Raw genomic sequence first — 27622 nt, 5'->3', positions numbered from 1 at the left:
TTGATGCAAAGCAAAAAGCAAAAAGACTTCGCTATATAGCATAAAATTATAAAATATGCAAGTACAAAGTAGTAATGAAGGTAAAAACATCTTCCACATTAAAAATCTGGGGGGGGGGGATATGTACTTCACAATTTTAAACATGATATGCAAAGTTAACTAATATGATACTTAACTAACCTCCAAAGTCTGCAAAATCTATAGAAAGCGTAATGTTAATTATATTGCATACAGACCTGGGAATGAAGGCAGCCAATGGCAGTGAGGACTGAACTCCAAATACAGCCTCTGCTCAGCTCACTTTTTAAAAGACCCAGGAGAGGCAGAAGCAAAGCACTATGCCGTATCTCCCTTGGAAACTGTGAGATCACAGTGAAAAATGCTCTGTATTGTAAGGGTTGTTTGAATTTCCTTGATCAGTTTTCAAAAGGGAGAAGATAAACATACAAAACATACTGTAGTGTAGCAAATGACTTGTAGATTAAAAAACAAACCTGAAACACATTTTACATTCATTTTAAAATCCTGTGTTTAATGTTCAAACTCAAGCTCAGCCTCTGCACCCTTTCATAAAGGGCAAGTGATCCCCGTAAACCACTTTACTTGTCTTAAGCATGCCAAAACATTAGGAAGGGCAAACCAAGAATGCCCCAAAATGGTTCAGAGTAAGCTCTTTCGGGAGCCTCTGGGCTTATCAACCTTTCCTCTGCTCTTTCCATACAGTACTTTAAAGCTCCATGTCCCAGCACCCCTTTATTTTTTTGCTGTGGAGCTTTCCCCATGAAAACCTGCATTTTAGCACTCGATCAGAGCAAACTTCAACCCACTGAAAGCCTGAATTGACATTTGCACCGACTGAGAGCTAAAGAGTGGATTTTTGCAGGGAAAGCTCCAGGGCAAAAACCACACATGCTTGGAGACAGAGCTTTAAAGCACAAACCTGTGTCTGGAAAGAGTGGAGCACAAGGTAAGTATGGATAAGTCCTCACAGGAAAAGCTTAACCGTCAGCAGATATAAATGATTACCGGTGTCTGTGGTGAAATAGCAGTTGGCACTAACTAAGACTATAATTACATCTATTTAGTTAATCCAAATTATGGTTCTTGTTGAGGGTCACTATTAATAGAAAAATTAGATTTTTTTTTAATGATGCAAATAAAATCAACACTGAAGTTAGGAAAATATATTTCAGGTTTCTACTTCACAGTTCATTTTCCCCTCAGGAATCACTTACCGTATATACTCGAGTATAAGCCGACTTTTTCAGCACATATTTTTATGCTGGAAAAGCCCCCCTCGGTTTATACTCGAGTGAGGCGGTAGTGGCGGAGGGACGAGCAGCCCGAAAGGAGCCCTTTCTCACCGCTAGTCCCGCCGCCGCTGCCGTCCATGTCTCGCAAGGGCAGGCACAGGAGCTGTGCTGTGCCTCTCCCAACCGCGGCTCCTATGCCTGCTATTGTGAGCGGCAAAGGCAGTGGCAGAAGGACAAGCGGCCCAGGATGCTTTTATTGAAGATGGTTCAGTATTAGTTTTTCCATACTAAGATCTTCTTTTCGTTTTATAGGGAGGCTCAAGCAGGAGGAAAGCAGCCCTTTTGGGCTGCTCCTTCCTCCTCTTCCACCTTTGCTGCTGTTGGCGGTGGAGGAGGAACGAGAAGCACGAAAGCAGCCCTTTCTTCCTCCGCTGCTGCCGCCGCCACCAGGTTTGTGGTGTGGTGAACCAGCTTATACTCAAGTCAATAAGTTTTCCCAGTTTTTTGTGCTAAAATTAGGTGCCTCGGCTTATATTCGGGTCAGCTTATACTCGACTACATACAGTAGGTTCCCCGGGTTCCTTAGAACATTCTTCTACAAGCAGTGCTAAACTAAGCACTGTGCTATGAGGATCAAGAATTTTCACAAGTGGTATATCAACTTTTTGTTCTTGATAAATGAGATTGCGCAGAGTCATGGCCAACATGGAATCTATGCCAAGGGACAAGAGGGGTGTATTCATTGCAATGTCACTTGGATCTGTACTAGTGAGCTGACTCACCAATGATATGATATAGTCTTCAGTTTTTAGTGCAGCAAAATCCTTGGACATGGCTTGTTCAACAAGCTCAGCCTGACTGCCAAAATGTTCTATCATAACTGTATGCAGGCGACTTCTGATTGCTGGAATTTGACGATAGTAATTGTTGAGCATTGTTTTGAAGTTCAGCTTCACGACACCTTGCTGAGGGTGGTTCAGAGTTAAGCTTGTTTTAAGATTCTCATAGATCTCATCCACTTGCAGAATTGATATACCCTTTGATTCCAGCAATTTTTGAAGTTGATTTTGACCTTCCAGTAGTCCCAGATTCAAGGCACCCCAGTTGATGGATTGTCCTGACAGTCCACAGTTTCTTCTGAATTGGCAGAAAAGGTCCAGGAAGGAATTGGCGGCAGCATAGTTTGCTTGCAATGGATTTCCAATTAAGGAAGCAACAGATGAATAACATACAAAATAATCAAGAGCCTGTCCCTGAGTGGCGTGGTGCAGATTGATGGCACCAGCAACCTTTGGGCTCAAAACTTTATCAAAGCTAGAGAGGGTCATATTTTCAATGTGCCCATCATGCAAAACCACAGCACTGTGGAAAACACCTTTGATTGGACACTTTGGAAAGATTTTGCTGATTGAACTGATTGCTTTCTCAACTTCAGGCCAAAAAATCACATTGCACTGCAGACTGATGACCTTGCTCCACTTGTTCTGAATCTGCAAATCACTTATTTCCTTCTGCTTTTCAATGCTGGGCTTCCTCCTTGAAAGGATTGCGATGCATCCTCCTCCATTTTGAGCAATAAATCTAACAGTTTCATAGCCAAGCCCAGTGAGTCCTCCTATGACTATGTAAACAGCATTCTGCTTAAACATCTTCCGCTTTGCTTCATGCACTGGTATGTCAGAAATACACCTGTTCTGCCCATTGCTTTTCAGCACAGCAAATGAGACAGCCTTACAGGTAAAGTAGGATGTTATCGGGTCTATGCTCTCACTGTTTTCTGTCGGCTGAAAAACGGAACAAGGCAAGTCCTTGAATTGCCTGCGTTGCATTGATTTCAACCAGTCACTGAAAGGCTTGTGGGAATGTTTCAGCGATGATTTCTGAAAAATGGTTGCAAGACTGAGAATATGAATTTGAAAGTTTTCATGACCGCTTCCAATTAGAGATCGTAAGTGTTCAGAATGGTGGTTGCCATCGATTACCACAACATCCTGAAGATGTGAAAGACGGGCTACGACATCTATGGGTAATCTTTCTAGGAAGGGCAGAAAGACAAGGGTGTTGCATTGAGCTACTCTTTTTTCCAGGCTGCTGTCAAGTGCTGTACAGATGGTCTTCCAGCCCTGTTCCTGAGCTGACAAAGCAAGCACTTTACACAAAACCGACTGTGGTTCATCAGAAATAATGCCTAAAAATCTATTCTGTTTCATCTTTGGTAACATCTGGTGCAAAATTTCCCATCCTATTCTGAAGAAGGAGACACAGGGTACAGTTTGAAAACATGGAAATTTCTGGGTTTTGAAACACACTGCTTCTGGAATCCTGATTCTTGAAGATGCAGCCACTGGGTAGCATGAAACAATATGATCTCCCACTTTGATCTTTTTTACATCACTGCCTGTTGCAACCACCGTCCCACTGTAGTCCAGTGCCAAGAACCTGTATTTATCAATGGTCTGTGAATTCCAGTATAATGTGTTTCCAAAGTTACAGCTGGAAACACTAACAGGATAATAGTCTTCAGAATGGATACTTATTTTCTCAACTTGCACTTCAACATTGTGATTATCAAGAGAACTCTCAATGTGGTCAGCTGGCTCAGCAAATAGATTTCTTACTTCATGAGGCTCAGAAGTGTAAAAAGTTGACAGCTCAGATTCTTGAAGAGGCTGAGAAGGATCATTATAGGACCTGCCATTAACCTGTGTACATCTAATTTCAGAAGCGTAAATTCTCCCCTGATTAATCCAGACTTCAGGATATTTATCTGCTTCATTTTCTACTAAAACATCTGCTAAAACTGCTATGTCCATTGTACTTGTTGAACCGATATCAATAATCTGAAATGTGATTTCAGGAACTTCAAGAATGCAGGATCTTACCATCCCATACAAGGCCAAACCAGGGTTAATGTGGTCTACAGTCCTGCCTGTTGCTCTATATGTAATTATCTTGATGGAACCCTGACTCTTCTTCTCTCTCAATGCAACGACAAGTTGCCGGAAAGCTTCACAACATTTGGATAAGCTTGCAACAACACTCTCAGGATTTTCTCCATTTGATCTTTGAATTCCCCACATAAACAAAACATCACTGTAGTCCTGTACCTCTAGCCTAATTTTGTCCTGAGCAGCTGAATTTGCGCTTCCTGACACCAGTAATCGCTCCCAGTCTTCATACATCAAAAACCTAGAATCTTTATGTAAATATTTTTTGAGCTGTTGAGAAACTCCAATTTTGTCAGCAAACACTGCAGCTCTGGGTGCATCTCCTGGGGTTTGGATAATCCGGGAAGGGGTTACCTCTTTCCACTGATTTTCACAAAGGAAAGGATCATCACTATTGGACGTTCTCTTCAGAAGAGTGATCCCAGCACGTTTCATCTCAACCAAAACAGAGCCTTGTTTATCTGTGAAGCATCCACAAACTTCTAAATAGTTATCAGTAGACTTACTTGTTTTCAGATATATCATCATTTCCTCTTCCAAAGGTCGGACAATTACAAGGCTGCCTATGTTGGAAGGAAACCCTGTACAGTTGTTCCTGGTTTTTGTGGTCATCACACCAGTCATTTGCAGAAAGCAGTCTAATATCACTGGATGAATAAAATACTTGTGCAGTTCTTCCCTGGTTTGCTTGTTCACCTTAATGGTGGTTATGGCTTCCTTCAGTTCTTCACAATAAAACACATCACTTAGCTGCTTGAATACTGAACCATACTGAAATCCAAAACGAGATAATGCTTCGTATATTTCATCCTTTCTGACAATTGATTTACAACGCTGAAAAACATGTCTATATGAAATGTTATTTTCTTCAAGAAAGGTTTCTTGGTTCCATGTGATCTGTCCAGATGCATATACCGCACCAGATGAGGACAGTATTTTGAAATCTTTTGTTTCCTTTTGTGATACCACTTTTAGCTTCAAATCATGAGAATTTTCACTTAAAACACAAGGCGATTCAAACTTCATGCTCATCTGATACAAACTTAAGGGCTCCTTTCTTCCCGAGCTAGCCATCACAGTTGACAAAGCAAGTTCAACAAAAAAGGCACCAGGAACCAGAGCAACACCATTGAGCTTGTGCTCGTACAAATAGGGAGTCACTGTCTGAGATATGGAATACTTGAATTCTGAACTGCCGTTGCTGACATTATGAATTGACAGGTGGTTTGTGTTCAGCTTGGTTTGAGTTAGCTGCTGGAGCCTGTTTAAAAATGACATCAGTGTCTTATGATCAAATTGATACCTGGGGTAGGCTGCAGGTACACCCTGATATCCTGCATAGATGTGCTCCCAATCTGGATTGACTCCCAATTCAAAAAGGCCTTTAACAAGTGTGAGAAGTGTCATATATTCTTTGTCAAGGTGCAAGGAAGGAAAAACTTTAGCTTGTGTCCCTAATGCTTCAATTATATACCTTTTCAGTGCACGCTGGGGACCAATTTCCACAAATACAGGATCATCTCTGCTTTTTGCTGCAGTTGTTATAGCCTCTGCAAAAAAAACAGGATCCCGAACCTGTCTGGCCCAGTAGGTGCCTGTAACAAAATCACCATCTGAAACGGCCTTCCCTGTTGCTGTCGAGATTAGGTCAATCTCTGGCTTCCCTTTCTTTAATTCTGATAGATTTTCTGCTATCTCAGTCAGTACTGGATCCATCATTTGGCTATGATATGCAGCTGGCACATTTAAAACATAAAGAAATATGTTTCTTTTACTGAAGTGCTCAGCCAGATCTTTCTGAATGGCGTGGATAGACGCTTCATCTCCTGATAAGGTGCAAGACAAAGGACTGTTAAACGCTGCAACACACACTTTCCCTGAATATGCTCCAAGGGCTGCTGACACCTCTGCAACGGGAATGTTGCCAACTACCAGCATTCTGCCTCCAGTGACTTTAGCCTGCAGCCTGCTCCTGTGGTAGATGACTTTGACAGCATCTTCCAGAGAAATCAAGCCAGCACAATGGGCAGCAGCTACTTCGCCAACTGAATGGCCAACAGCAGCAATTGGCTTAACGCCCCAGTGTTGCAGGAGTGTAACCAAGGCTACCTGCAGTGTAAAGAGTAAGGGCTGGGCAACTTCAGGCCTGGACAAATCTTTGTATTCATTTTCTTTTGATTTTAGGATTCCTGTGGGAAGGTGTTCTTGAAACAGCCTTTCTATTTCTTTGCATTTGTCTCTAAACACTGGCTCAGACCTTAGCAATATCTCAGGTATCCCTTTCAGATCCAGACCGTTACCAGAGAATACAAAAATTAATTGTGGCGGTTTCTTCAGCGGAGCTGTTTCCAGTTCAACTGCAGGGGAAAGCTGTTGCTCTAGTTTCTGTAGTGAAGATGCCACAAATGCTTTTCTGTACTTGTAGTTTATATGGCTTCTTCTACAAGCAGATGTGTAGGCCAGATTTGGGAGTGTCACTGAGTCACTTGTATTAAGGTACCTAGCTGTGTCTTCTATCGCCCGTTTGAGAGAATTTCCTGAAGCTGCCGAAATGACAAATAATTCGACAGGCCTTTGGACTGGAGAAATAACCTGGGTTTGTTTAAACTGTCTGACAACCACATGGGCATTGGTGCCCCCAAATCCAAAACAGTTGATTCCAGCAACTCTGCCATATTCAGCAGACTCATCCCACTTCTCCACTGTGGTTGGGATGGAGAGATTCAGTTTCCCTGTATTTATGCTGCTGGTGCTCTCTGAAAAGTGCAAGGATGGGACTATCTTCCCATGGTGCATCATGAGAAGAACTTTGATTAAGCTTGCTGCCCCAGCAGCTGACTCTGTGTGCCCAATGTTCCCTTTAACGGAGCCAATCTTGAGAGGGGGCAGATTAGGAGACCTCTTTTGGCCAATGACATTACCTAAGCTCTCTGCCTCAACAGGATCTCCTGCAGGTGTCCCTGTGCCATGTGCTTCAATATATTGCACAACAGATGGATCAACACGATCTGGGTAGATGCTGAGCAGCAACTTCTCCTGTTCCTCTTGAGATGGTCTGGTGATTGGTGTGACGGATCTTCCATTCTGGTTGACTGCACTCACGTTGATGACACCCCATATTTTGCTGAAGTCTTCCTGCGCCTATTTTAAAGAAGATGAAAAGAGGTAAAGATTCTTAAAGTTGTGAAACATAGGGATGGCAAACACAGCCAGTGCAATATAACTCAGTTAACATTTTGTGATATGCTCTCTCTCTTATAACAAAGATTATGAGACATGGTGAGCATTCTACCAGCTATGACTATTTTATAAATAGAATTAGGCATAATTGCTAGGTTTAATGAATTAAGAGTCAGGAGTTTGTGAATCCCTTGTCTATACTCATACCTTCTTTAACGATTTCAGCAAAAGAACTCCACAACCTTCTCCCCTTCCATAGCCATCGGCCTTTATAGAAAAGGGTTTGCTGACTCCTTCAGGGGATAGCATCTTTGCTTTACTAAGAGCTACGAAGACCTGCGGATCCATTATGCAGCTCACTCCTCCACAAAGAGCAGCTTCGCAGTCTCCTGTAGGGTAAAATAATGAATACATTTCTGTTCAGCATAAGGCTCAGTATTTAGTCTTCTGAAAAGATTACATCGGTATACAAACACACACATTTGCCTGCCCCTCCAAGCTTCAGGGCATTCTGTTAAAGGAATCCAGGGGTGTGGATCTTGTCCGAAGCCTGGGGCAGGGCTAGGGCCATGGCACGATCCTGTCAGGAACCCTGGGTTAGCTTGAGTTGGTTTGCATGGACGGGGCTCCCCCTATCCGTGGTTGACCCTTACCGGACTCCCAGCGTGACGGGCAGGAGCCATCTATAGTCGGGTCAATCCAATGCCTAAGCCAATACCGCTCACATTCTGTAACCAATAAAGTTGTGGCCTAAATTTGCCCAATAACATTTAACCTAATACCTGTGCCCTTGTGTCTTATTCATCAATGAGGGGGTGGTTTCGGGGTCTCAACACGCAACAGTAAGTCTCTCATTGTTTGTGAGGGGAAATCTGTTGTTCTCTTTAAAATGTTCTAGTGTGAGTAAAGCAAATGTCTACAACTTGTCACTAAATTAATATAAAATTATTTTCCTAACTTACGGTTAGCCACATCATTCCTATAAGCTCTTTTTTCTCTCACTTCCATTCAGTGCTTGCCTACTGGAGTTTATGGTCTGTGAGGCAACATACTTAAATTACAAAATGCACCCTGTATGATATGACATAACTGGTCTGCAATAAGCATAGTGTAAGGAAGACCAAGATAAATCCCAGAATTATACTTCGAAATATGTCAGTCTTATTTGTGAGTGCCTGTGGCCTTCAGAAGGCTGGGGGGGGGTTGGGGGGGGGCTTTCACAACATACAAACTTCACACCTTTCCAGAAACATATTCCAATATTTTACTGTGCCTTGCAACTGATGCTGCTAAATAGGGAATAAAATATAAGAGGCAATATCACATGGAGTGGGGACTTGTTTGCCACTTTTAGGTCCTTAGAGGAAAGGAAGAATATGAACGAATGGAAAACTATTAGATCTCATTACCTTGTTTAATTGCATGCAAAGCAAAGTGCAAAGCATAAGCAAATGAGGAGCAAGCCGTGTCGATGGCAACCGATGGCCCAGTCAGATTAAATGTATATGAGATCCGGTTAGCAGCTATGCTCATTGCTGTCCCAGTGCCATCATAGTGGCTTGCTTCAGTGAGGTTTCTGCCACTCATTAGCCTGTAGTCTTGATTCATCATACCTGTGAATACCAAAGATGTACTGTGTTACCAGCATAGTACATTGAGAGTACAGTATTCATTCTGAACAACTTGATTGCATTTATTGCTCTAGATCTGCCACACACCACATGCTTCAATCTACACAACAAGATTAGGCTTTTCATTGAGTCATCTTCGTAAGGGAATGCTATGCAGCTATTCAGGTTTGTGAGTGGATCAGATAAGTGGATAGACTTTGAGTTGTGAGACCAGGGTTAAAAAAAATAAATCCACCATAAATTGCATTTCCTAGCTCTCTGCTAATCTCTCCACAGGTCTCCAGTATATAAAATGTGAATGCAGTTCACATTTTAATGCAGTTCACATTTTACAGCGTTGCTGTACAAATGATCATGTTTTACAAGAATGCTTTACATATATCACTAATAATATGAAAACCATATTATTCCTCAAATTTGAACTGAATATTGGAAATACTGCATAAATGTTGCTTTATAGCATAGTATTATTTATGTGTTTTATTTACTATAAAATCCGTATTTACATGTTCTATTCAAAGCAGCTGGTAGTCACAGAAATTCTTTTAATGATCATAAAGTCCAACAGCTCTCTTAATACACTAGACTTTATTTTTTTAAACTGCAAATCATGTAACTGATTAATCACCATCAACAGCGTTGTTCATGTAACCAATAGATACATGTTTGTTTCTTGAGTTACATCAGTTTAAACTTTCTTTAGCTTGTAATGCTCTTAAGCACAGTTATATTTACTGTCTAGACAACTTCGCATTTTCTTCAAAAATATTGTGTAGTCAGCAGTAGATACACTAAATTGTCTTTAACAGTGGACTGAATTACATTAGCATGCGTTACCTGTTGACATCAATTAAAGTTCATTTGTTCAATAAATATTGGTATGTTGAACCCATTTTTCAAATGTTCTGATGTATATTTGGGTGCTACTTCACCCTTACCAATCACTTTTTGGGGATTTTTAAGTGATCTGCAAATGAACCTTAAGTGTTCATAAGACTTCATTAACACACCACCACAATAGGAAAATTCTATTCATAACTGAGTAGGATCTAAGCTAATAGGATTTACTCCCAAGTAAGTACGTGGCCGTGGGTGGTGCTGTGGTCTAAACCACTGAGCCTAGGGTTGGGGGTTCGAATCCCCGTGACGGGGTGAGCTCCCATTGCTCAGTTCCAGCTGCTGCCAACCTAGCAGTTCGAAAGCACGTCAAAGTGTAAGTAGATAAATAGGTACCACTCCGGCGGGAACGTAAACGGCATTTCCGTGCACTGCTCTGGTTTCACCAGAAGCGGCTTAGTCATGCTGGCCACATGACCCAGAAAAACTGTCTGCGGACATCAGCGCTGCAACTCCAGAGTCGTTCGCGACTGGACTTAACTGTCATGGGTCATTTACCTTCACCTTTTTAAGTGTGTATAGGATTGCAACCTAAGAAAATTATGTAGACCAGCCCTATATGCTCCAGTCTATGCGCCTAAATTAGTGCTACTGTTTTAAGCTTCAAATTATCATCTCACCAACAAAAACCCCTGTTTTTGAACCACTTATGTTTTCTCTAGGGACTCCTGCATCTTCCAGTGCTCTATATGTGCATTCCAGGAGTAATTTCTGCTGGGGATCCATACGCTCAGCTTCCACATCATTAATTCCAAAAAGCCTGTTGTCAAATGCATTAAACCTACAAAACAGAAGTCAGATAATAACATTGTAAGTAGGAGAAAATAATATGCAACCAACTCATGGCACATTCATTAATAAGACAATCAAATATTTTGACTTCTAGAAAATTATTTCCATTAATCTTTTTAAAATAAAAGGCTTTAATAATTTGGTCACTTGTTCTTGAGGAAGGTAGAATGAAAATAGAAGAATATTTAGAGCCACTACTGAATAGTGGCTTAGGATACTGGACATAAATATTTGTAGAATTGGATCCAAAGTACCATGAGTAGAGGGAGAAAATGTAGGGGTGCTGTTCTGAACCTTTATACTAGCAAAAGGCTATATTAAACACATGGTAAATAAAGATACAAGCTTTAGAATACAGTGGTACCTCTGGTTACGTACTTAATTCGTTCCAGATGTCTGTTCTTAACCTGAAACTGTTCTTATCCTGAAGCACTACTTTAGCGAATGGGACCTCCCGCTGTTGGCATGCCATTGCCAAGCAATTTTTTAACCTGCGGTACTATTTCTGAGTTAGCGGAGTCTGTAACCTGAAGCGCATGTAACCCGAAGCGTATGTAACCCGAGGTACCACTGTACAGAAGGACACTCAAAGGTTTTGAAAAGCTGTAGTGGAAAGTCTTGTGAAAGAGCTCTTGCAAATGAAACGACTTATTTAGAGTTAAGACTACTCTCTTCTGTTGAATCAGAACCAGGCGTTCCACAAAGGGAAAAGGCTTTCTTCTAGATTTTGGATCCAAGTCATAACATTTCACATGCCTGAATTTTTCGGATTCCACACTAGTTTCAGCTGTTATCAAAACACTGAATAAAATGAAATTCAAATAAACAGATGGTGGGAAAGCCCACATATCGCTGGCAGCTGGCCTGGGAATTCTCCAATGGCCGACCACCTTGCTCAGGTGTTGCTCCCCAGGGATAGGAGCTTGCTGTGGCTGGCTTCCAAGCCGCCCACCCTATGACTGATTAAGCAGCCATTAGGATCAAGGCCTATCTAGTCCAGCATCCTATTTGCAATATTGGGCAGACAGCTGTTTCTGAAAAGCTCGTGAGCAGGGTAGGAAGGCAAAAGTCCTCTTCTGCTACCTCACAAACAGTATTCAAGTGTTCACTGCTTATATGCAGTTATTCTCAAAATTGGATGATAACTTATGGACGTTGTTTTATATATAAAACAAGTAGATGCAGCAAAACAAGTTGATAGCCCAGTTCAAATGGACGGTTTTTTTGTCAAAAAATGAGATAAAATGGGATTTGCCATATGAGTAAGGGAAATACAATAAAATCCTCCATGAGTAAACAGGCTATATAAAAAACATTCTGGTTAAGATGTTCAAGAAACAATTGCACATCCATTAAAATACAAACTGAAACAGTTTAAATTTGTGGATTAAAAACACAACAAAAAACCCATAGCTGTTCCATTTAGTCATCCTGAGTAATAGTCATTGATGGACAAATTTCTATGATCCAATTCTTTTTCAAAGCTACTTTTAAGCCAATGTCCACCATCTCACGCACCCACATGCTGTAGCCACAGATTCTGAAAATAATTTACACACTGTGTAATTAAGATTAAGAAACAATTTGCAGTAAATTCTATTTCCAAATAAACTGACTTAAATAGTTATGTAGTTCAGGCTGCAATCCTATACTCAGTTAACCTGGAAGCAAAGCCCATTGAACTCATCAGGAATTGTACCATCCACAGGACAAACATATTAAGCTAAAACAAAACTACTTCAAACCTGTAGCACCAAAACCATTTTTGCTTCCTATGAAAAAATGATTGGTATCACACAGAGAAAAATGTCTTTGAAATGTATTATCTATTTTCCTTAACATATACCAAATGTGTACGTTTAGGCAAATTACTTTACAATAAAAAATATTAAAAACAGTTTAGTGTTCTGCTTCCTTGGAGCTGATTCACAGTTTATTTTCCACCATCGTCTGATTAAGCGTTAACACTTACTCTTCGGTAAAAGCGGCATGTCTTGTGCTCGTCTTTCCTGGTTTGTGACTGTCTGGATCATACCAGCTTTTGGTTTCAAATCTTTCCAGAGGTATTTCTACAACACAGTTTCTGCCTTCTACTAGAACTCGCCAGAAATTATCAATTCCTTCACCTGTTGAAAATATATTATTTTAGATAGCTGGAATTTACTTCCCAATAGTTTATCTATTAAAATAGAAACTTAAATTATTTTGGTGTGATTTGTTTGACAGAAACTACAATGGAACCTCAGTTGTCAAACGTAATCCGTTCTGGAAGAGGCGTTCGACTTCTGAGGTGCATTCGAAAATGGAAGTATTCACTTCCGGGTTTTTGGCATCCGGCTTCCAAATCGTTTGGCTTCCGAGATGCTCAAAAACCAAAGTTCCATTGTATAATACTGTCAGGGCTGGCTCCGGGTCCCAGCTCACCAAGGACCAACGCTAGCCGATAGTACAGTATCAAAGTCTTTATTGAAGAATAGTCTCCATTTACAAGTCTCAGCGTCCCAGCCCTACGTCTGGACTCTAGACCGGCGAAGCTCTGTCTGGATCTCCACCCCCCGTGCACCAGTTCAAGACTCTAATCTTACTCCACCTCTTCCTTCTCTCTCTCTTCCTCTGGGTCTTACTACCCCCCGGGGTCTCATTCCTCCTGGACTCTTCCGATGCGGAGCTAGACCCCTCTGACTCCTCCCCCTCTCTTCGGCGGGCTTTAGGACCTGGCTCCTTACCCGGGCTGCCCACCTTGCCGCCCTCCTGTACATTTGAACTTGGCGCGCGCGCGCGTTTTACTTTCCGGATGACCGTTTCCTCGCTCCCTGACGAGGGTGTGGCCACTCCTGCCTCACGTTCTCCCTCTGCCTGCGCGCTCCCTGATCCCGATGCCTTGGACTCCTCCCCCCTACTGCACTCTGGGGGGGACGCTGGTCCGGATTTCCAGCTGCTACTCTCTGAGTCCCCTTCTTCCCGAGGTGTCCCCCTGGGCACTCCCCTTGCCCTGACCATGGGGGCCCCTTTCTGTGAATCCTCCGAGTCACTGGAGAGACTCAGAGATCTTGGACTACTGTCGCCGCTGACATTTCCTTCCGACTCCTCCCCCTCGCTCTCTGTTTCTTCCCTCTCCAGTGACTCTGCTCCTGAACCCCTGACATCCATCCCCCCCTCGAAGCCCCCCCTTCCCCCCTCCCCTTCCTCCGGCGGGGGTGCTGGGTGCTCCGTCGTTGTGGGGGTGAATGGTGGATACAGTTCGTCCCCCGTGGCGTGCATCCAGTTAGAGAAATCCGGCTCGTCCTCCATGTCTTCGCCGACCTCGGTCTCCTCTGCTTCCATCTCCGTGCCGCCATGCTCGAACCCAACGTCCTCCCCCATCACGTCCATGTCCCTCTCACCCTCGTTCCCCTCTGGGTCCGTTGCCTGCCAAGGGCCCCTCAGCCACCTCTCCTCTCCTCGATTGTCCCACCAAAACGAGCGGTCTGAGGCAAACCCCGAGGGCGAGCCCTCCGGTGAACGTGTGTCTAATGGTGGTTCTTCGTCCGAGGTAAATCCCTGGAACGTGCTGGTAGAAAGCGTGGGTGTGAAAAGCCAGTCGTCGAAATACTCGGCTGGCATGGGCCTGTGTGGGAACAAGGCATGAAACTCCTCTTTGAGGAGAGGCTCGTCCAGGGCATAGTCCGGCACCCAACTGTTGGCGCTGGCCGGGGTACCTTCCCTTGCGAGAAAATATTCTACTCCCTCTTCCCCCCATCTCGAGTCCAAAATCTCTGTGACCTGGTTGATGGGTTCCCTTCTTGGCGACTCCCTCCTTGGGGGGATCTCCTCATACCGGTCTGGTGCCGTGCCCTGCGCCTGAAATCGGTGAGGTGCTTTGTAGGGCGTGAGCACCGACCTATGGAATACTGGGTGCATTCTGGATCCCTCCGGAAGTGTCAACCGGAAGGCCACCGGATTGATCTGTGCCTCAACTAGGTAAGGTCCTAGCTGCTTATGTCCGAGTTTCTTCTTAGCTAAGGATCTGGTCGGCACTGCGTGGGCCGCTAACCACACCCAGTCTCCCACCTGTATGTCTTCACCAACCCTCCTGTGCTTGTCAGCCTGCAGTTTGTATGCGTGCTTTGCCAGCTCTAACTGCCTCCTAAGCTGCTCGTGGACTTCCTGCAATTCCGCCGCCAAGACTTCCGCTGCCTGTGGCTCCCCCTCCCCCAGTCTCTCTAATCCCGGGAAGGTTCTGGGATGCCTCCCGTTGTTGGCGAAGAACGGCGTCACCCCTGTGGACACGTGCTTCGTGTTGTTGTAAGCGAACTCAGCGAGCGGCAGGTAGTCCACCCATGTCGTCGGCTGTTGATTTGCGTAGCATCTCAGGTACTGCTGCATGACGGCGTTGACGCGTTCCGCTTGTCCATTGGTCTGCGGGTGTCTCGCCGACGCTAGGTTGATCTTGACGTTCAGGAAACCCATCAGCTTCTGCCAGAAGCTCGAAATGAACTGGCGCCCCCTGTCGGACAAGATAGACCGTGGCAGTCCATGCACTCTGAAGACGTGGTCTATGAACAGTTTGGCGGTCTGTTCTGCCGTGGCGACCTTCGCGCACGGAATGAAGTGGGCCATTTTAGTGAACATGTCCACCACCACTAGCACTGCCGTTTTACCCCTTGAGCTGGGTAAATCCGTGACAAAGTCCAGGGCCACCCTCTCCCACGGTTCGCTCGGAGTCTGCAGCGGTTCGAGCAGTCCCGCCGGAGGTTTGTGGACTGACTTGGCCCTTAGGCAGGTGTCGCACCTCGAGACGTACTCCGCGACTTCCCCCCGCATCTTGGGCCACCAAAAATCTCTGGCAACGAGTTCTGCCGTCTTCTCCTTGCCAAAGTGCCCGGCGGTGGGTGCGTCGTGTAACTGCTGCAGTACTTTCGCCCGGAGGTCGTCTCCCGGTACGTAGAGGGCCCCTCTGCGGATGAGCAATCCGTCTCGTACTTGGAACTCGTCGTCCTTCACCGTGCCCTTGTGCACCTCCTCCATCTTGGCTTGTGCAAAGGGGTCCCTCTGCAGTGCTCGACGGACCGCCTCCAAGTCCACGGTTGCTGCAGCGCACGCCCACGCTTTCGGAGCGAAAATGTGCTTGGCCGCTGCTGGTGCCGCCTCTTCGAGGTATTGCGGCTTCCTGGACAGTGCATCCGCCATGATGTTGTTGTCGCCTGGGATGTATTCTATCCTGAAGTCGAAATCCGCGAAAAATTCCGCCCATCTGATGTGCCGCTGGTTTAGGAATCTTGCCGTGCGCCAGTACTCCAGGTTCTTATGATCCGTGCGGACCTGCACAGTGTGCTTGGCCCCGACGAGGAAGTGTCGCCATGCCTTGAATGCTGCATGAATGGCCAGCAACTCCCTGTCCCAGATGGTGTAGTTTTGCTCCGACTTGCTGAGCTTCCTAGAGTAGAAGGCACACGGTCTCCAGTTCCCATGCGGGTCCTCCTGCAACAGTACGGCGCCCACGGCTCTGTCTGAGGCGTCTGTTTCAACCCTCATCGGTTTGCTGGGATTCACATGCAGTAGCTGCCCTTCGGACGAGAAGAGACGCTTAAGGTTCTGAAAGGACTGCTCCGCTTGCTCCGTCCAGATGAACTTCTTCTTCTTAGAGCTGAGCGTGTCAGTAATGGCCGCCGTCTGCATCGCGAACCCCTTGATGAACTTGCGGTAAAAGTTGGCGAACCCCACAAACCGCTGGACCTCCTTCCGATTGCGCGGGCTCTTCCAGTCCAACACTGCGCGAACCTTGGCGCTGTCCATGGCAAGCCCCTTGTCCGACAGCTTGTAGCCTAGGAAATCCACCTCCGTCCTGTCGAACTGGCACTTCTCCAGCTTGGCATACAGCCGATGCTCCTGCAGTCTCTGCAGAACTGCCTTGACGTCACCTTCGTGGGCCTCCTCCGATTCTGAGAATATCAGGATGTCGTCCAAGAAGCAGACGCATGTCTTGTAGAGGAGACCCGCCAGGACGTGATGCATGAAAGCTTGAAAACAGTGGGCGCCATTTTGTAAACCGAAGGGCATAACTCTGTATTCATATGTGCCCAGGGGCGTGAACATGGCAGTCTTCCACTCGTCTCCTTCCCGTATGCGAATCAGGTTGTACGCCCCTCGCAGATCCAACTTTGTAAAAACGCGTCCTTTCCTCGCCGTCGCCAGCAGGTCATCTATCTTGGGCATGGGAAAGGCCGCGGGCTTGGTTCTGGAATTTAAAATTCTGAAGTCTACCACAAGTCTTTTTTGGGGCGTGTCCCTCTTCTTCACAAAGAATACAGGACTGCCCCCCGCTGCCTTCGACTCCCGGATGAAACCGCGCTTCAAGTTGAGGTCTATGAACTCCTTGAGCTCCTGCAGCTCATCCTCAGACATGGAATACAGTTTCCCGGCTGGCAGCGTCGCTCCTGGCAGGAGGTCAATCTTGCAGTCATATGACCTGTGGGGGGGCAGCTTGTCCGCTTCCTTCTCGCAGAAAACCTCCAAAAACGCTGCATACTTGCGAGGCACTGCTTGCAGCGTGCCTAATTGTAGCTGCGGGTCGTCCCCTCCTTCTTCCGGGCTAGGAAGGATGCAATGTTCGGCGCAATAGGAGGAGCCGAAGGTCAGTTGGCGTTGGTACCACGCCAATGCTGGGCTGTGCCTGTGCAGCCAACTCATGCCGAGGACTACCGGCGTGTCCGACAGGTGTGTGACATTAAAGCTGATGACTTCTCGGTGATTTCCAATCCTCATCACCATTGGTTGCGTTTGTTGCACCACCTGCCCCCCTAACAAGTCTCTGCCATCCACCGTGACAACGTTCAGGGGCAGCGTGGCTGGTAGCAGTGGTATATTGTGCTGCTGAATGAATTCCAGTCCCATAAAGTCAGCGTTGCTGCCGGAGTCAATGGTGATCGGCACCTCCAGAGTGCGTCCATTGGGCAGTTGGAGAGACGCTGTAAGCTGCACCACTGGTTTGGGTGGGAGGGGGTCTGTGGGTTGCAAAAGTGCTGGGGATTGTTTCATTGACTTGTCTGACTGGCCCCCAGTGCCTCTTCCTCCAGCCAGACTCTGTCGTTTAACTGTTGCTGCGTTTTCAATTGAGCTGCTTCAGCGACTGTTGCGGAGGCTGCAGTGTGCTTGTGGAGCCTCTGGGGACACTCTTTCGCCATGTGTTGAGCACTGTCGCAGATGTAGCACTTCCTGTTCCCTCTAGGAGGCTTCGTTTTGGCTGCTCCCGGTGTTAGGGCTCTGTTAGCTGACTGAGCCCTGGCACCTCCTATCTCCATCGGCTCTTCTCCCCCTCCCTGCGAGGGTGTGGAGTGCGCACGCGCTGCTTCTCTGGGAAAGAAGGGAGGTGCTCTGGCTGGTGCCCTTCCCCAACGCCCTTCCTCCCTGTTGCAAGGACGTTCTTCCAGATGCACCCCGATCTCCAGAGCCCTCTGGACTACCTGCTGGGTGCTCCTTGGTCTCTCCCCTCTTCCAATCTCCGCTTTTACATCTGCATTCAACCCCTCCCAAAAGAGGTCTCTGACTGGCGCAGAATCTTTTTCCCACCCCAGGGCATGAACCAGTCCGAAAAATCGAGTATGGTACTGCCGCACGCTGGCTTTGCCTTGTTTAAGTCCATGTATGTCCCTCCTGGCAATATCGACGTCTACCTTTGATAAAAAGCATGAGTCCATTGCTTTAATAAAAGCCTTCGCATCTTGGAGCGCTGGATCATTGTCCCTCCATAGATTCCGCAGCCACGTTTTGGCTTCCCCATGCAAATGGGACAAGATAAACCCCACTCTCTCTCTCTCATCTCTAAAGTCTTTGTCAAGTAAATCCAGCGCAAACAGCAGGTCTGCTCTGAAGTTGGGGTACTGCTGCAAACTCCCGTCGAAATGCGATACAAGGCTTCCTCCCCTTCTCCCCAAACCTATGCCTTCTGCCTTGGCTCCCGTTTGCCCCTCTTTGGAAAGCACGTCCAACCTGGCCTGGAGATCCCGGCAGGAGGTAACCATCTCCTCCTCTCTCTTCCTGGATGCAATTACCTCAGTGCTGAGTTGTGTCACCGCTTCTTGCAGGGCTTTTATCTTCTCTTCCGTCGTCATCTTGCCTGAGTTTTGTGAGCTCTGTAAGCACCCCTCCTCTGTCCTCGCTGCGCCGACTCACGTGGCGAGGTTCTTGGTGCCAAAACTTTAAAATTGGAGACAGAGCTTACTGTCAGGGCTGGCTCCGGGTCCCAGCTCACCAAGGACCAACGCTAGCCGATAGTACAGTATCAAAGTCTTTATTGAAGAATAGTCTCCATTTACAAGTCTCAGCGTCCCAGCCCTACGTCTGGACTCTAGACCGGCGAAGCTCTGTCTGGATCTCCACCCCCCGTGCACCAGTTCAAGACTCTAATCTTACTCCACCTCTTCCTTCTCTCTCTCTTCCTCTGGGTCTTACTACCCCCCGGGGTCTCATTCCTCCTGGACTCTTCCGATGCGGAGCTAGACCCCTCTGACTCCTCCCCCTCTCTTCGGCGGGCTTTAGGACCTGGCTCCTTACCCGGGCTGCCCACCTTGCCGCCCTCCTGTACATTTGAACTTGGCGCGCGCGCGCGTTTTACTTTCCGGATGACCGTTTCCTCGCTCCCTGACGAGGGTGTGGCCACTCCTGCCTCACGTTCTCCCTCTGCCTGCGCGCTCCCTGATCCCGATGCCTTGGACTCCTCCCCCCTACTGCACTCTGGGGGGGACGCTGGTCCGGATTTCCAGCTGCTACTCTCTGAGTCCCCTTCTTCCCGAGGTGTCCCCCTGGGCACTCCCCTTGCCCTGACCATGGGGGCCCCTTTCTGTGAATCCTCCGAGTCACTGGAGAGACTCAGAGATCTTGGACTACTGTCGCCGCTGACATTTCCTTCCGACTCCTCCCCCTCGCTCTCTGTTTCTTCCCTCTCCAGTGACTCTGCTCCTGAACCCCTGACAAATACAATTTAAAAATTATGAGTAAATAACTCAACACGATAGCTCAGCCAGTAGAGCATGAGACTCTTAATCTTAGGGTCATGGCTTTGAGCCCCATGTTTGGCAAAATGATTCCTGCGTTGCAGGGGGTTAAACCAGATGACCCGCTTGGCCCCTTCCAGTTCTATGATATTATGATTCTATATTATTTTATCATAGAACTGTATATCAGAAGTGTGCATCCATGATTCAGCCTTACCACGTGAGCCGATACCGATTATGATCATTAAAAGGCTGCTATACGAATGCTGCTGTATCATTGCACTAGAAGTATAATCATATTCCCTGTTAGTTCTAATATAAAGATCTCTGGTAGCACCCACTACACACTGACTTAAAGTTAATATGTAATTTAAAGGAGCAATGCTCACCTCCAGGAAAATTGCATCCGATCCCCACAATGGCAATTTCATCCTCAGTTTCCATCGGTTTTTTTACTTTTATTCTGAAAAGTATAAAATAATTAGTTCAATGAATCCACATTTAAAATTAAAATATGTTTCCCCAACAGGGTGAGCGCTGCATTGCAGGGGGTTGGACTAGATGACCCTTGGGTCCCTTCCAACTTTACAATGATATGATTCTATGATTTCTGTGTGGTCATTTGGGGATAATCCTAAGGGAACATAATGGCAATGACCAATCATTATTGGCTCAATTAATAGCAAGCACCAGCCAGAAAGTGCACATTTAGATGGAGCCAATACCACTGGGGACCAAAGTAGACATGATGTTAAATACATCTTCATCTGTCCCATCCCCCCTTTTTAAATAACAGCTGGGAGTAGGGGCTCCTTAATTATTTCGTAGTGCATCCCCCCCCCCCATAAGAGAGCACAAAGGAGAGGCTGTAACTCAGTGGTAATAGCACATATGCCTTCCATGCAAAGAGTCCCTGGTTCAGGCATCAGCATCTCAAGCCGAAACCATCAGATGGTGATGGGAAAGACTGCGGAGTGCCGGCTGCCAGCTAGTTAAAAAATACTGGCCTAGATGTACAGACAATCTGACCTGTCCAAAGATGCTTTCCCATCTTCCTAATGTAAAATATTAAGGCATCTACACTAGTGGCCAAAATTGTGGAAACCTTTTGGGAAAAGTGTATTTCCAAGGTTTCATGGCTCATAACACCGCTCTCCCCCCCCCCACCCCCGCAGTAATACCAAAACAAGATGACACCTGATTGGCTCTCTAAACACTCATTCTCCTTGGCTACATTCAAATGAAGGAAAGCTACTGCATATCAACCTAAGCAAGTTGTGCTTCCTTTTTCTAGTTATTTGGCTATAACTTTTGATAGAATACAAATAGTTGAATAAACTTTGTTGCATTGCATTCTTCATTAAATTATCTTTCCATTTATATATAATTTTATGGTATTACTCCAAAACAAAGTGGTGTTATCATTATGACCAAATTGTTTGTGTGTCAAAGCCCCAAGCCACCCCCATAAGAATAAAGATACAAGGACACAGAATTTTAGGTTAATGTTAATGGGCAAAATTTAGGCCACAACTTTATTGGTTACAGAATGTGAGCGGTAGTGGCTTAGGCATTGGCATCAACAGACTATATCCTGCCCACCTTGCAGGAAGTCTGGTAAGGGTAAACCACCAGTAGGGGGAGCCCCACCGATGTGGATCAACTTGAGCACCCCCTGGGTTCCCACTGGGGTCGTAGCATGGCCCTAGCCCCTCCCCGGGCTTCGGACAAGATCCACACCCCCAGATTCCTTTAACTGAATACCCTAGAGCACGGAGATGCAGGTGATGGCTGCCCCTCCGCTCCCCTCCCCCCCCCCCACATTGCTATTCCAATGCCTAACCACCTAAAAGTTGTGACGATTGCTACGAGGTAGGCGAAAACCAAGTGGCCAGTGCCAATTTGCCAAGTGAAATAATTCCTACCAGGCCCCCCAACGGTGACCAACTGAAGTCCATAGCAAGGCCAAGGACGCAACCTTAACAAAGGGTGGGAAGGCGAGAGATCTGCAGCATGAGGCTGAAAAGGGGCGATTCAGCGCCGCACTGTTGTTTAAAGTGGCCCCCCAAGCAGCCTGATTGGCCGCCTGGCTAACCGGCATGGCCAGGCCTCCCCAGCGTAAGGCGGGTCACGGTCCTGCCCCCACACTGAGGGGGAAGGCTTGGTGGCTCGCCCACAACGCATCCCCACTAAGAGGTGGAGCCGATTTCTTTTATCTGTTTAGGTATTTAACATAGATGAGACCCAGTGCACCCTAGGAAAATGCAAGTAACCTCAGACAACCAATATATATTGGAATTTCTATATAATACTGCTTAATTAGTTAACAAACATAACATATAACAAGACAAGGAATATGCACTCAGTTCAGTAAAAGCTATGGGTGACCAGACAGCGGAATCCCATCTGCATCTGACACACAGACCCATCTGAAAAGTCTCATCTTATATACCATATTTTTCACTCTATAAGACGCACTTTTCCCCTCCTAAAAATAAGGGGAAATGTGTGTGCATCTTATGGAGTGAATGCATGCTCCATGGCTTCAGTGAAAGCAACGCAAAGCCTCCGGAGCGCAGCGGGAGCTCCCGGAGGCTTCACGTTGCTTTCACTGAAGCCAGGAGAGCAAGGGGGGTCATTGTGCACCAACCCCTCTTGCTCTCCTTGCTTCAGGGATAGCCGCCCGAAGCCTCCGGGAGCTCCTGCTATGCTACAGAGGCTTCACGTTGCTTTCACTGAAGCCAGGAGAGGAAGAGGGATTGGTGCACACCAATCCCTTTTGCTCTCCTTTTGCTCTCCTGGCTTTGCTTCACTGGAGAGGCGCTGCACAGCTTTCCCTCTCTGCGCAGCGCCCCTTTCAGCAAAGCGGGAGGAGAAATGGAAGGGGCTCTGTTTCTCCTGCTGCTTCACTGAAGGGGCGCTGCACAGAGAGGGAGAGAATTTTTTTTTTCTTGTTCTCCCCCACTAAAACTAGATACATCTTATGGTCGGGTAAGTCCTATAGAGCGAAAAATACAGTAGTCTTCTTGGTGTTTATCTGAATCTTGGCATTTCTCCCTTTCTTTGGCATGTTCTTGGCAGTCCTTCGTCCTTGGCATGTTTTTGGCATGTTACAACACTCATTGTTTGTAACTAGTGTAGTATAGCCAGTCTTTACGCTTCTTTGCGTGTACTGTTCACTTGGCCAGAACATGCACATACCATTAGCTTTTAGATCAACACAGTTCATCAAACAGCATCTATTTTGTGGTGGTGGTCTTCAACCATTTCCGGTCCATTCAAAACATATCATTCATTACATTATGAGCCCTCAAACCTCGGAAATACACTTTTTTTCAAAAGGTTTCCACAATTTTGGCCACTAGTGTATATAAGGCTAAGTGGAATTATTACTGTTTTTGTAGCAGTAAAACAGCAGATAGCCTCTTCTATTGCAACCTCTATGGCCACATTTTGTAAAAAAAGAACTCAAACAACATTTGGTGCAAATTGCATGCCACATCCAGCACAGCCAGGCCTTCTGCAAGGTATGAGGTATGGAAAGGACAGAATAGAGGAGGCTGTGTTGCTATTAGAATATAAAAGATTTCAAAATTCTACTCAGCATGCCCACAGCAAATAAACTATTTGGGTCCCAGATACTTGTAAACTGCAAACATTAAAATAAAAATGCAAAAAAAATGAAGGAACAGACAATATTCTTATGTAAAATAAACATGTACAACAATCAAAGTCATCAATACATACAACAGTAGGCTATTCATACTCACCTCCAGTTGTTTTAATGTACACAGCTTTTTGAAGTTTGCTGGCTAAATCTGTGCAGTGTATACATTGAAGTTCGCTAAGAAGCTATAACCGTAGTGGGGGCAAGTCCTCATATACTAAGGTTCTACAAGTGCTAGAACTGATGAGACTTCCTTGCATCTTTCATTTATAAAGGTTTCGAGTTGGCTAGCCCATCTTTTTTTCATGGAAACCTTTCCATTACAAAATACCATAACACATACGTAACTGGCTGTAAAATAATGTAACATCATATATAATAAAACTGTAATCTAATCGTCATATCAAAAAAATGCAAAGCAGTTCCTGATGGCAATAACATATCATATAATATTACTGTTAATATGCTTTTATTGTCATAAAGTCCAACAATAGTGTTATGTACTGAGTTGAATAGGATCCAAAATGCAGCAGTCTGAGTCGTCCTAGAACAATAGGATTCAGAATGCAGCAGCCTGATTGGTCCTAAAACAATAGGATCCAGAATGCAGCAAAGGGGTCCTCACAGCCCTACACAAAACACACCCAGGGGTATTGAGATTGAAGGCCCTTGCCAGGAGTTATGTGTGGTGGCCAGGGATTGACAGAGAGATAGAGGCCTGGGTCAAACACTGCCAGGCCTGCCAAGAATCCCGCCCAGATCCCCCAAGGGCCCCAGTCCAGTCCTGGGAGTCCGTCTGAGCACCATGGTCATGCCTGCACGTGGACTTTGCTGGCCCCTTTCAGGAGAAAACATTCTTCATAGTGGTGGACTCCTACACCAAATGGCTGGAAGTCGCACTGGTACCGTCCACTTCTACGTCCGCAGCCATCTGGTCACTGGCCCCGTGTCGTACAAGGTGTTAACGGATGGGGGGGCAATGCTGGTGCCGCCACTGCGACCAGCTACGGCAACGATTCCCAGGAGAAAACCAGGAGGAGGACAGGTCAAAGGAGTACAAAGGGAACAGTGGGGCAGTGGGGCCTGTAGAGAAGGAGGGGCCAGCAGGGGAGGCAGAATCAGTAAATACAGAGAGGACCCACAAGGCCTAAAGGACACTGGAAACAGAGCCATGACTGAGTGAGCCGGTTGCACCAGACCAAATGGCCCCATTGCAGCCAGCATTCTCGGAACACGAGCCAGAACCCAAACCCGACGAGGGAACACCCCAGGCCGTAACGTACACGTAGGCAGCTGGCGTACCTTGAGGACTATGAATGCAACATCCCTGGCTGGACTGCAACTTAGAGGGGAGGGGTGTTATGTACTGAGCTGAATAAGATCCAAAATGCAGCAGTGCCCAATCCAGCTCCAGGTAGAAGTGAATCCGCAACCTGATTGGCCTACAGGTGAATCCCGGAACTAGCTGGGCCTTTCTGGGTCACCTTCAAAGTTAGCCCACGTAGAGGGCATTGCAGTAGTCCAAGCGGGAGATAACCAGAGCATGCATCACTCTGGCGAGACAGTCCGCGGGCAGGTAGGGTCTCAGCCTGCATACCAGATGGAGCTGGTAGACAGCTGCCCTGGATGTGGAATTGACCTGCACCTCCATGGACAGCTGTGAGTCCAAAATGACTCCCAGACTGTGCACCTGGTCCTTCACAGACACAGTTACCCTATTCACGACTAGGGAGTCCTCCACACCAGCCCGTCCCTGTCCCCCAAGAACAGTACTTCTGTCTTGTCAGGATTCAACCTCAATCTGTTAGCCACCATCCATCTTCCAACCACCTCCAGGCACTCACACAGGACCTTCACTGCCTTCACTGGTTACAATTTAAAAGAGAGGTAGAGCTGAGTATCATCCACATATTGATGAACACCCAGCCCAAACCCCCCGATGATCTCTCCCAGCGGCTTTTCTTTTAAAAAAATAATAATTCATAAACTTTATTCGCATTAGCCAACAGCCACAGCAATATAAAACAAGCAATACATGCAATTAAAAAGACAACAATGGGTAAAAAGATTATTATTCAGATAGTGGCTCTTAATCTCACTGCACCCTCAATAAACCTAGCAACCTTTGCTGTTGTCTGATCATTTTGATCTGATTAAAGAAAGAACAATGTGGCCGCATTTGGGTGGCCTGGGATGGTAAGAGTGGGGTGATGATCTCATTCCTCAAGTCTTTATAAAGGGGACAGGACAGGAGAACATGAGCCACTGTTTCCAGATTGCCATCTCCACAGGGGCAGAGTTGTTTCTCAGTTGGAATCTTTTGGTATCTGCCTTCAAGTATGGCAGAGGGCATCACATCCAATCTGGCCAGTGTGAAGGCACATCTGTATTTTGGGATAGTTAATTTACACAAATATGGTGCCAGGGAATCAAACTGAGAAGGGGGAAAAAATGCATACCAAGGACAGAGTTTCTTTATAAGGGCCAGATTGTTCTCTTGCTCTAAGTCCTTCAAACGACGTCCAATTAGCTTTTTTGCTTTAATAAAGCCCATTGTGAGAAGCTGATGTGGGTGGAGTCCGCAGGAGAGGAATTTTTGGTGCACAATTTTAGACCACACACTTTTATGGGGGTCTTGTGTCACTAAGGGCAGTAGATGGATTTAGATTTAGATGGAGCCAAAAATTAAGTTATTTGCTAGAACCGAACTTCTACAGAGGGAAGACTTGCCTCCAGTCTTAATGCTGCATTTGGGACACAAGGTGGTACAGAAAAAAATCTGCCTTAAGAATTTGGATTGGACAGTTTCAAGAATGCTACAATGATTACCCATCCAAATTTGGGCCCCAGAAAGTATCTGAACCAAAGATTTGGCTTGAAAAACTTCTAGGGCTGCTGGGATGTATTTCCTGCCCTTCGTATGGAAAAAATGGGACAGCATCTTAGCACTTTGGGCTGCTTTTTCTTTAACACATTTTTGGTGTACATCCCATGACCCCGATGACTGGAAGACTATGCCCAGGTATTTAAAGGCTTTAACCTGCTCAATTGGGTGATTGTCCATGCTCCAGCTATGTGATGGAATGGTCAGAAGGTGCTTCATGCGATCCGTCCCAGCACATGGGCTTTGGATAATTGGCCAAAATGAGCTTCTGAGGAATTAGAACCAAGTTCCATCCTTTTTTTTTGGACACAAAGCTAGCCGATCCTGCGGTGAATTCCCATCAATGTTTAGGGTCACCGCTTCTATCTGCGGTTTTTAGAGATGCCCTGGAAGGGCTCTGGTGGGGTACAGCCGTGGATGGCATAGTTTCTTTGATCACGCTTGGAATTGTTTTCTCAGGTAGGGGCTTACATTTTGTCTTAGATGTGCCCGCTTTGCATGTCTCTTTAACACCTTATGAGTTGGCTTTATTTGTTCCAGTTGTGGCAGGTTTCTGCCACTGCTTCTTACAGGTGTGGTGAGTTATCCTGGACATCTGAGAGGTAAACTACCATGCCCAGTATCCTTTGAAGGAAAGAATGTGCTTCAAATATGCTTTGGTGCAACTCGACTTCTCTGTGACCCTTCCCCTCTGCAGGGAGGTGGGACCGATCCGAATGGTCTGCCCCCACCACTTAATGGATCCAAATGGTTTCCAAAGAGTGGTAGGAGATGCTTTATCCCATGTTAAAGGCCTTTCAGCCAATTCCCTGGTGGCCTGCTGGAATGCGGAGTTAACCAGGGCTATCGACTGTCTGGCTCCAAAGCGCCCTTTGGAGCCCGGACAGGCCCGTGGTTTTCCCCGGAGCTGAGGGGGCTAGAGGGCTGGTGATGGAAAACTCATTCTGAATCGGACCAGACACAGGTTAGAGCTCAATGTTGAGCCTACCAAGTGGTGATGGCGACGGCGAAGAGGACTTTCTTCACCACCTCTATTGCATCTGCAGAAAATAGCAGCAGGAGACTCTTTCAGCTGGTGAAATCTTTGAACCTCGCAACCATCCAGCTAAGCGTCTCCTGGCACAATGGAGCCGCTTCCCACGTTATGGAATGTGACCGATATGACTCTCTGTGTCTACCTGATGCATGGCTTTATTTGTTCCAGTTGCGGCAGATTTCTGCCACTACTACTTACAGGTGTGGTGAGTTATCCTGGACATCCTTAAATTTTTAATATTTTTGCTTTTCTTCTTCTTGGGCTCTGATTTCTTCCCCCATGGTTTGTTGGTATGTAATGTGTGATTTATAGCATCTGGACCAGAGGAATTGTTCATTTTGTGGTTCCTGTTGCTTGAAATT

At 46.2% G+C, this 27622-nt stretch overlaps 4 protein-coding genes across 6 annotated transcripts in view; 1 reads left to right on the top strand and 3 right to left on the bottom strand.

The window, feature by feature from the left end:
- Positions 1-27622, bottom strand: part of LOC310661070 (uncharacterized protein) — a gene marked incomplete at its 5' end in the record, with an annotated part of 128101 nt that overhangs the window by 34325 nt on the left and 66154 nt on the right. The gene's annotated exons all lie outside the window — the stretch shown is intronic.
- The window catches only part of LOC310660797 (uncharacterized protein encoded by LINC00614), an 84515-nt gene that overhangs the window by 20607 nt on the left and 36286 nt on the right, over positions 1-27622 (bottom strand). The window lies entirely within an intron of this gene.
- Positions 1-27622, top strand: part of LOC310660848 (patched domain-containing protein 3-like) — an 81431-nt gene that overhangs the window by 30771 nt on the left and 23038 nt on the right. The gene's annotated exons all lie outside the window — the stretch shown is intronic.
- On the bottom strand, positions 1633-23944 carry LOC310660796 (phenolphthiocerol synthesis polyketide synthase type I Pks15/1-like). 2 transcript variants are annotated; one of them, XM_083405978.1, is made up of 7 exons: positions 23444-23944; positions 20063-20136; positions 12674-12827; positions 10530-10690; positions 8791-8994; positions 7589-7770; positions 1633-7342 (listed from the first exon to the last, which is right to left on the bottom strand). In XM_083405978.1, exons 2-7 carry the CDS (start codon positions 20115-20117, stop codon positions 1799-1801), a joined length of 6300 nt encoding a protein of 2099 aa, XP_083262104.1. In that variant the 5' UTR covers positions 20118-20136; positions 23444-23944; the 3' UTR covers positions 1633-1798. The 2 variants fall into 2 exon arrangements, with proteins under 2 accessions (XP_083262104.1, XP_083262103.1); XM_083405977.1 differs by lacking the exon at positions 23444-23944 and having other exon boundaries at positions 20063-20681.

Source organism: Podarcis tiliguerta (assembly GCF_965153285.1).
Source record: "Podarcis tiliguerta genome assembly, chromosome: 12".
Classification (NCBI taxonomy): Eukaryota; Metazoa; Chordata; class Lepidosauria; order Squamata; family Lacertidae; genus Podarcis; species Podarcis tiliguerta.
The sequence above is the reverse complement of the archived record's forward strand: the minus strand, read 5'-3'. Positions and strand labels throughout refer to the sequence as shown.

Coding starts and splice junctions, on each gene's coding strand:
- LOC310660796 (XM_083405978.1), bottom strand. CDS start 20,117: ATGGAAACTGAGGATGAAATTGCCATTGTGGGGATCGGATGCAATTTT. Junction 8,995..10,529: donor AAAAACAGGGGTTTTTGTTG/GTGAGATGATAA, acceptor TGGTATTCACAG/GTATGATGAATCAAGACTAC. Junction 7,343..7,588: donor TGCTGAAATCGTTAAAGAAG/GTATGAGTATAG, acceptor TCTTTAAAATAG/GCGCAGGAAGACTTCAGCAA.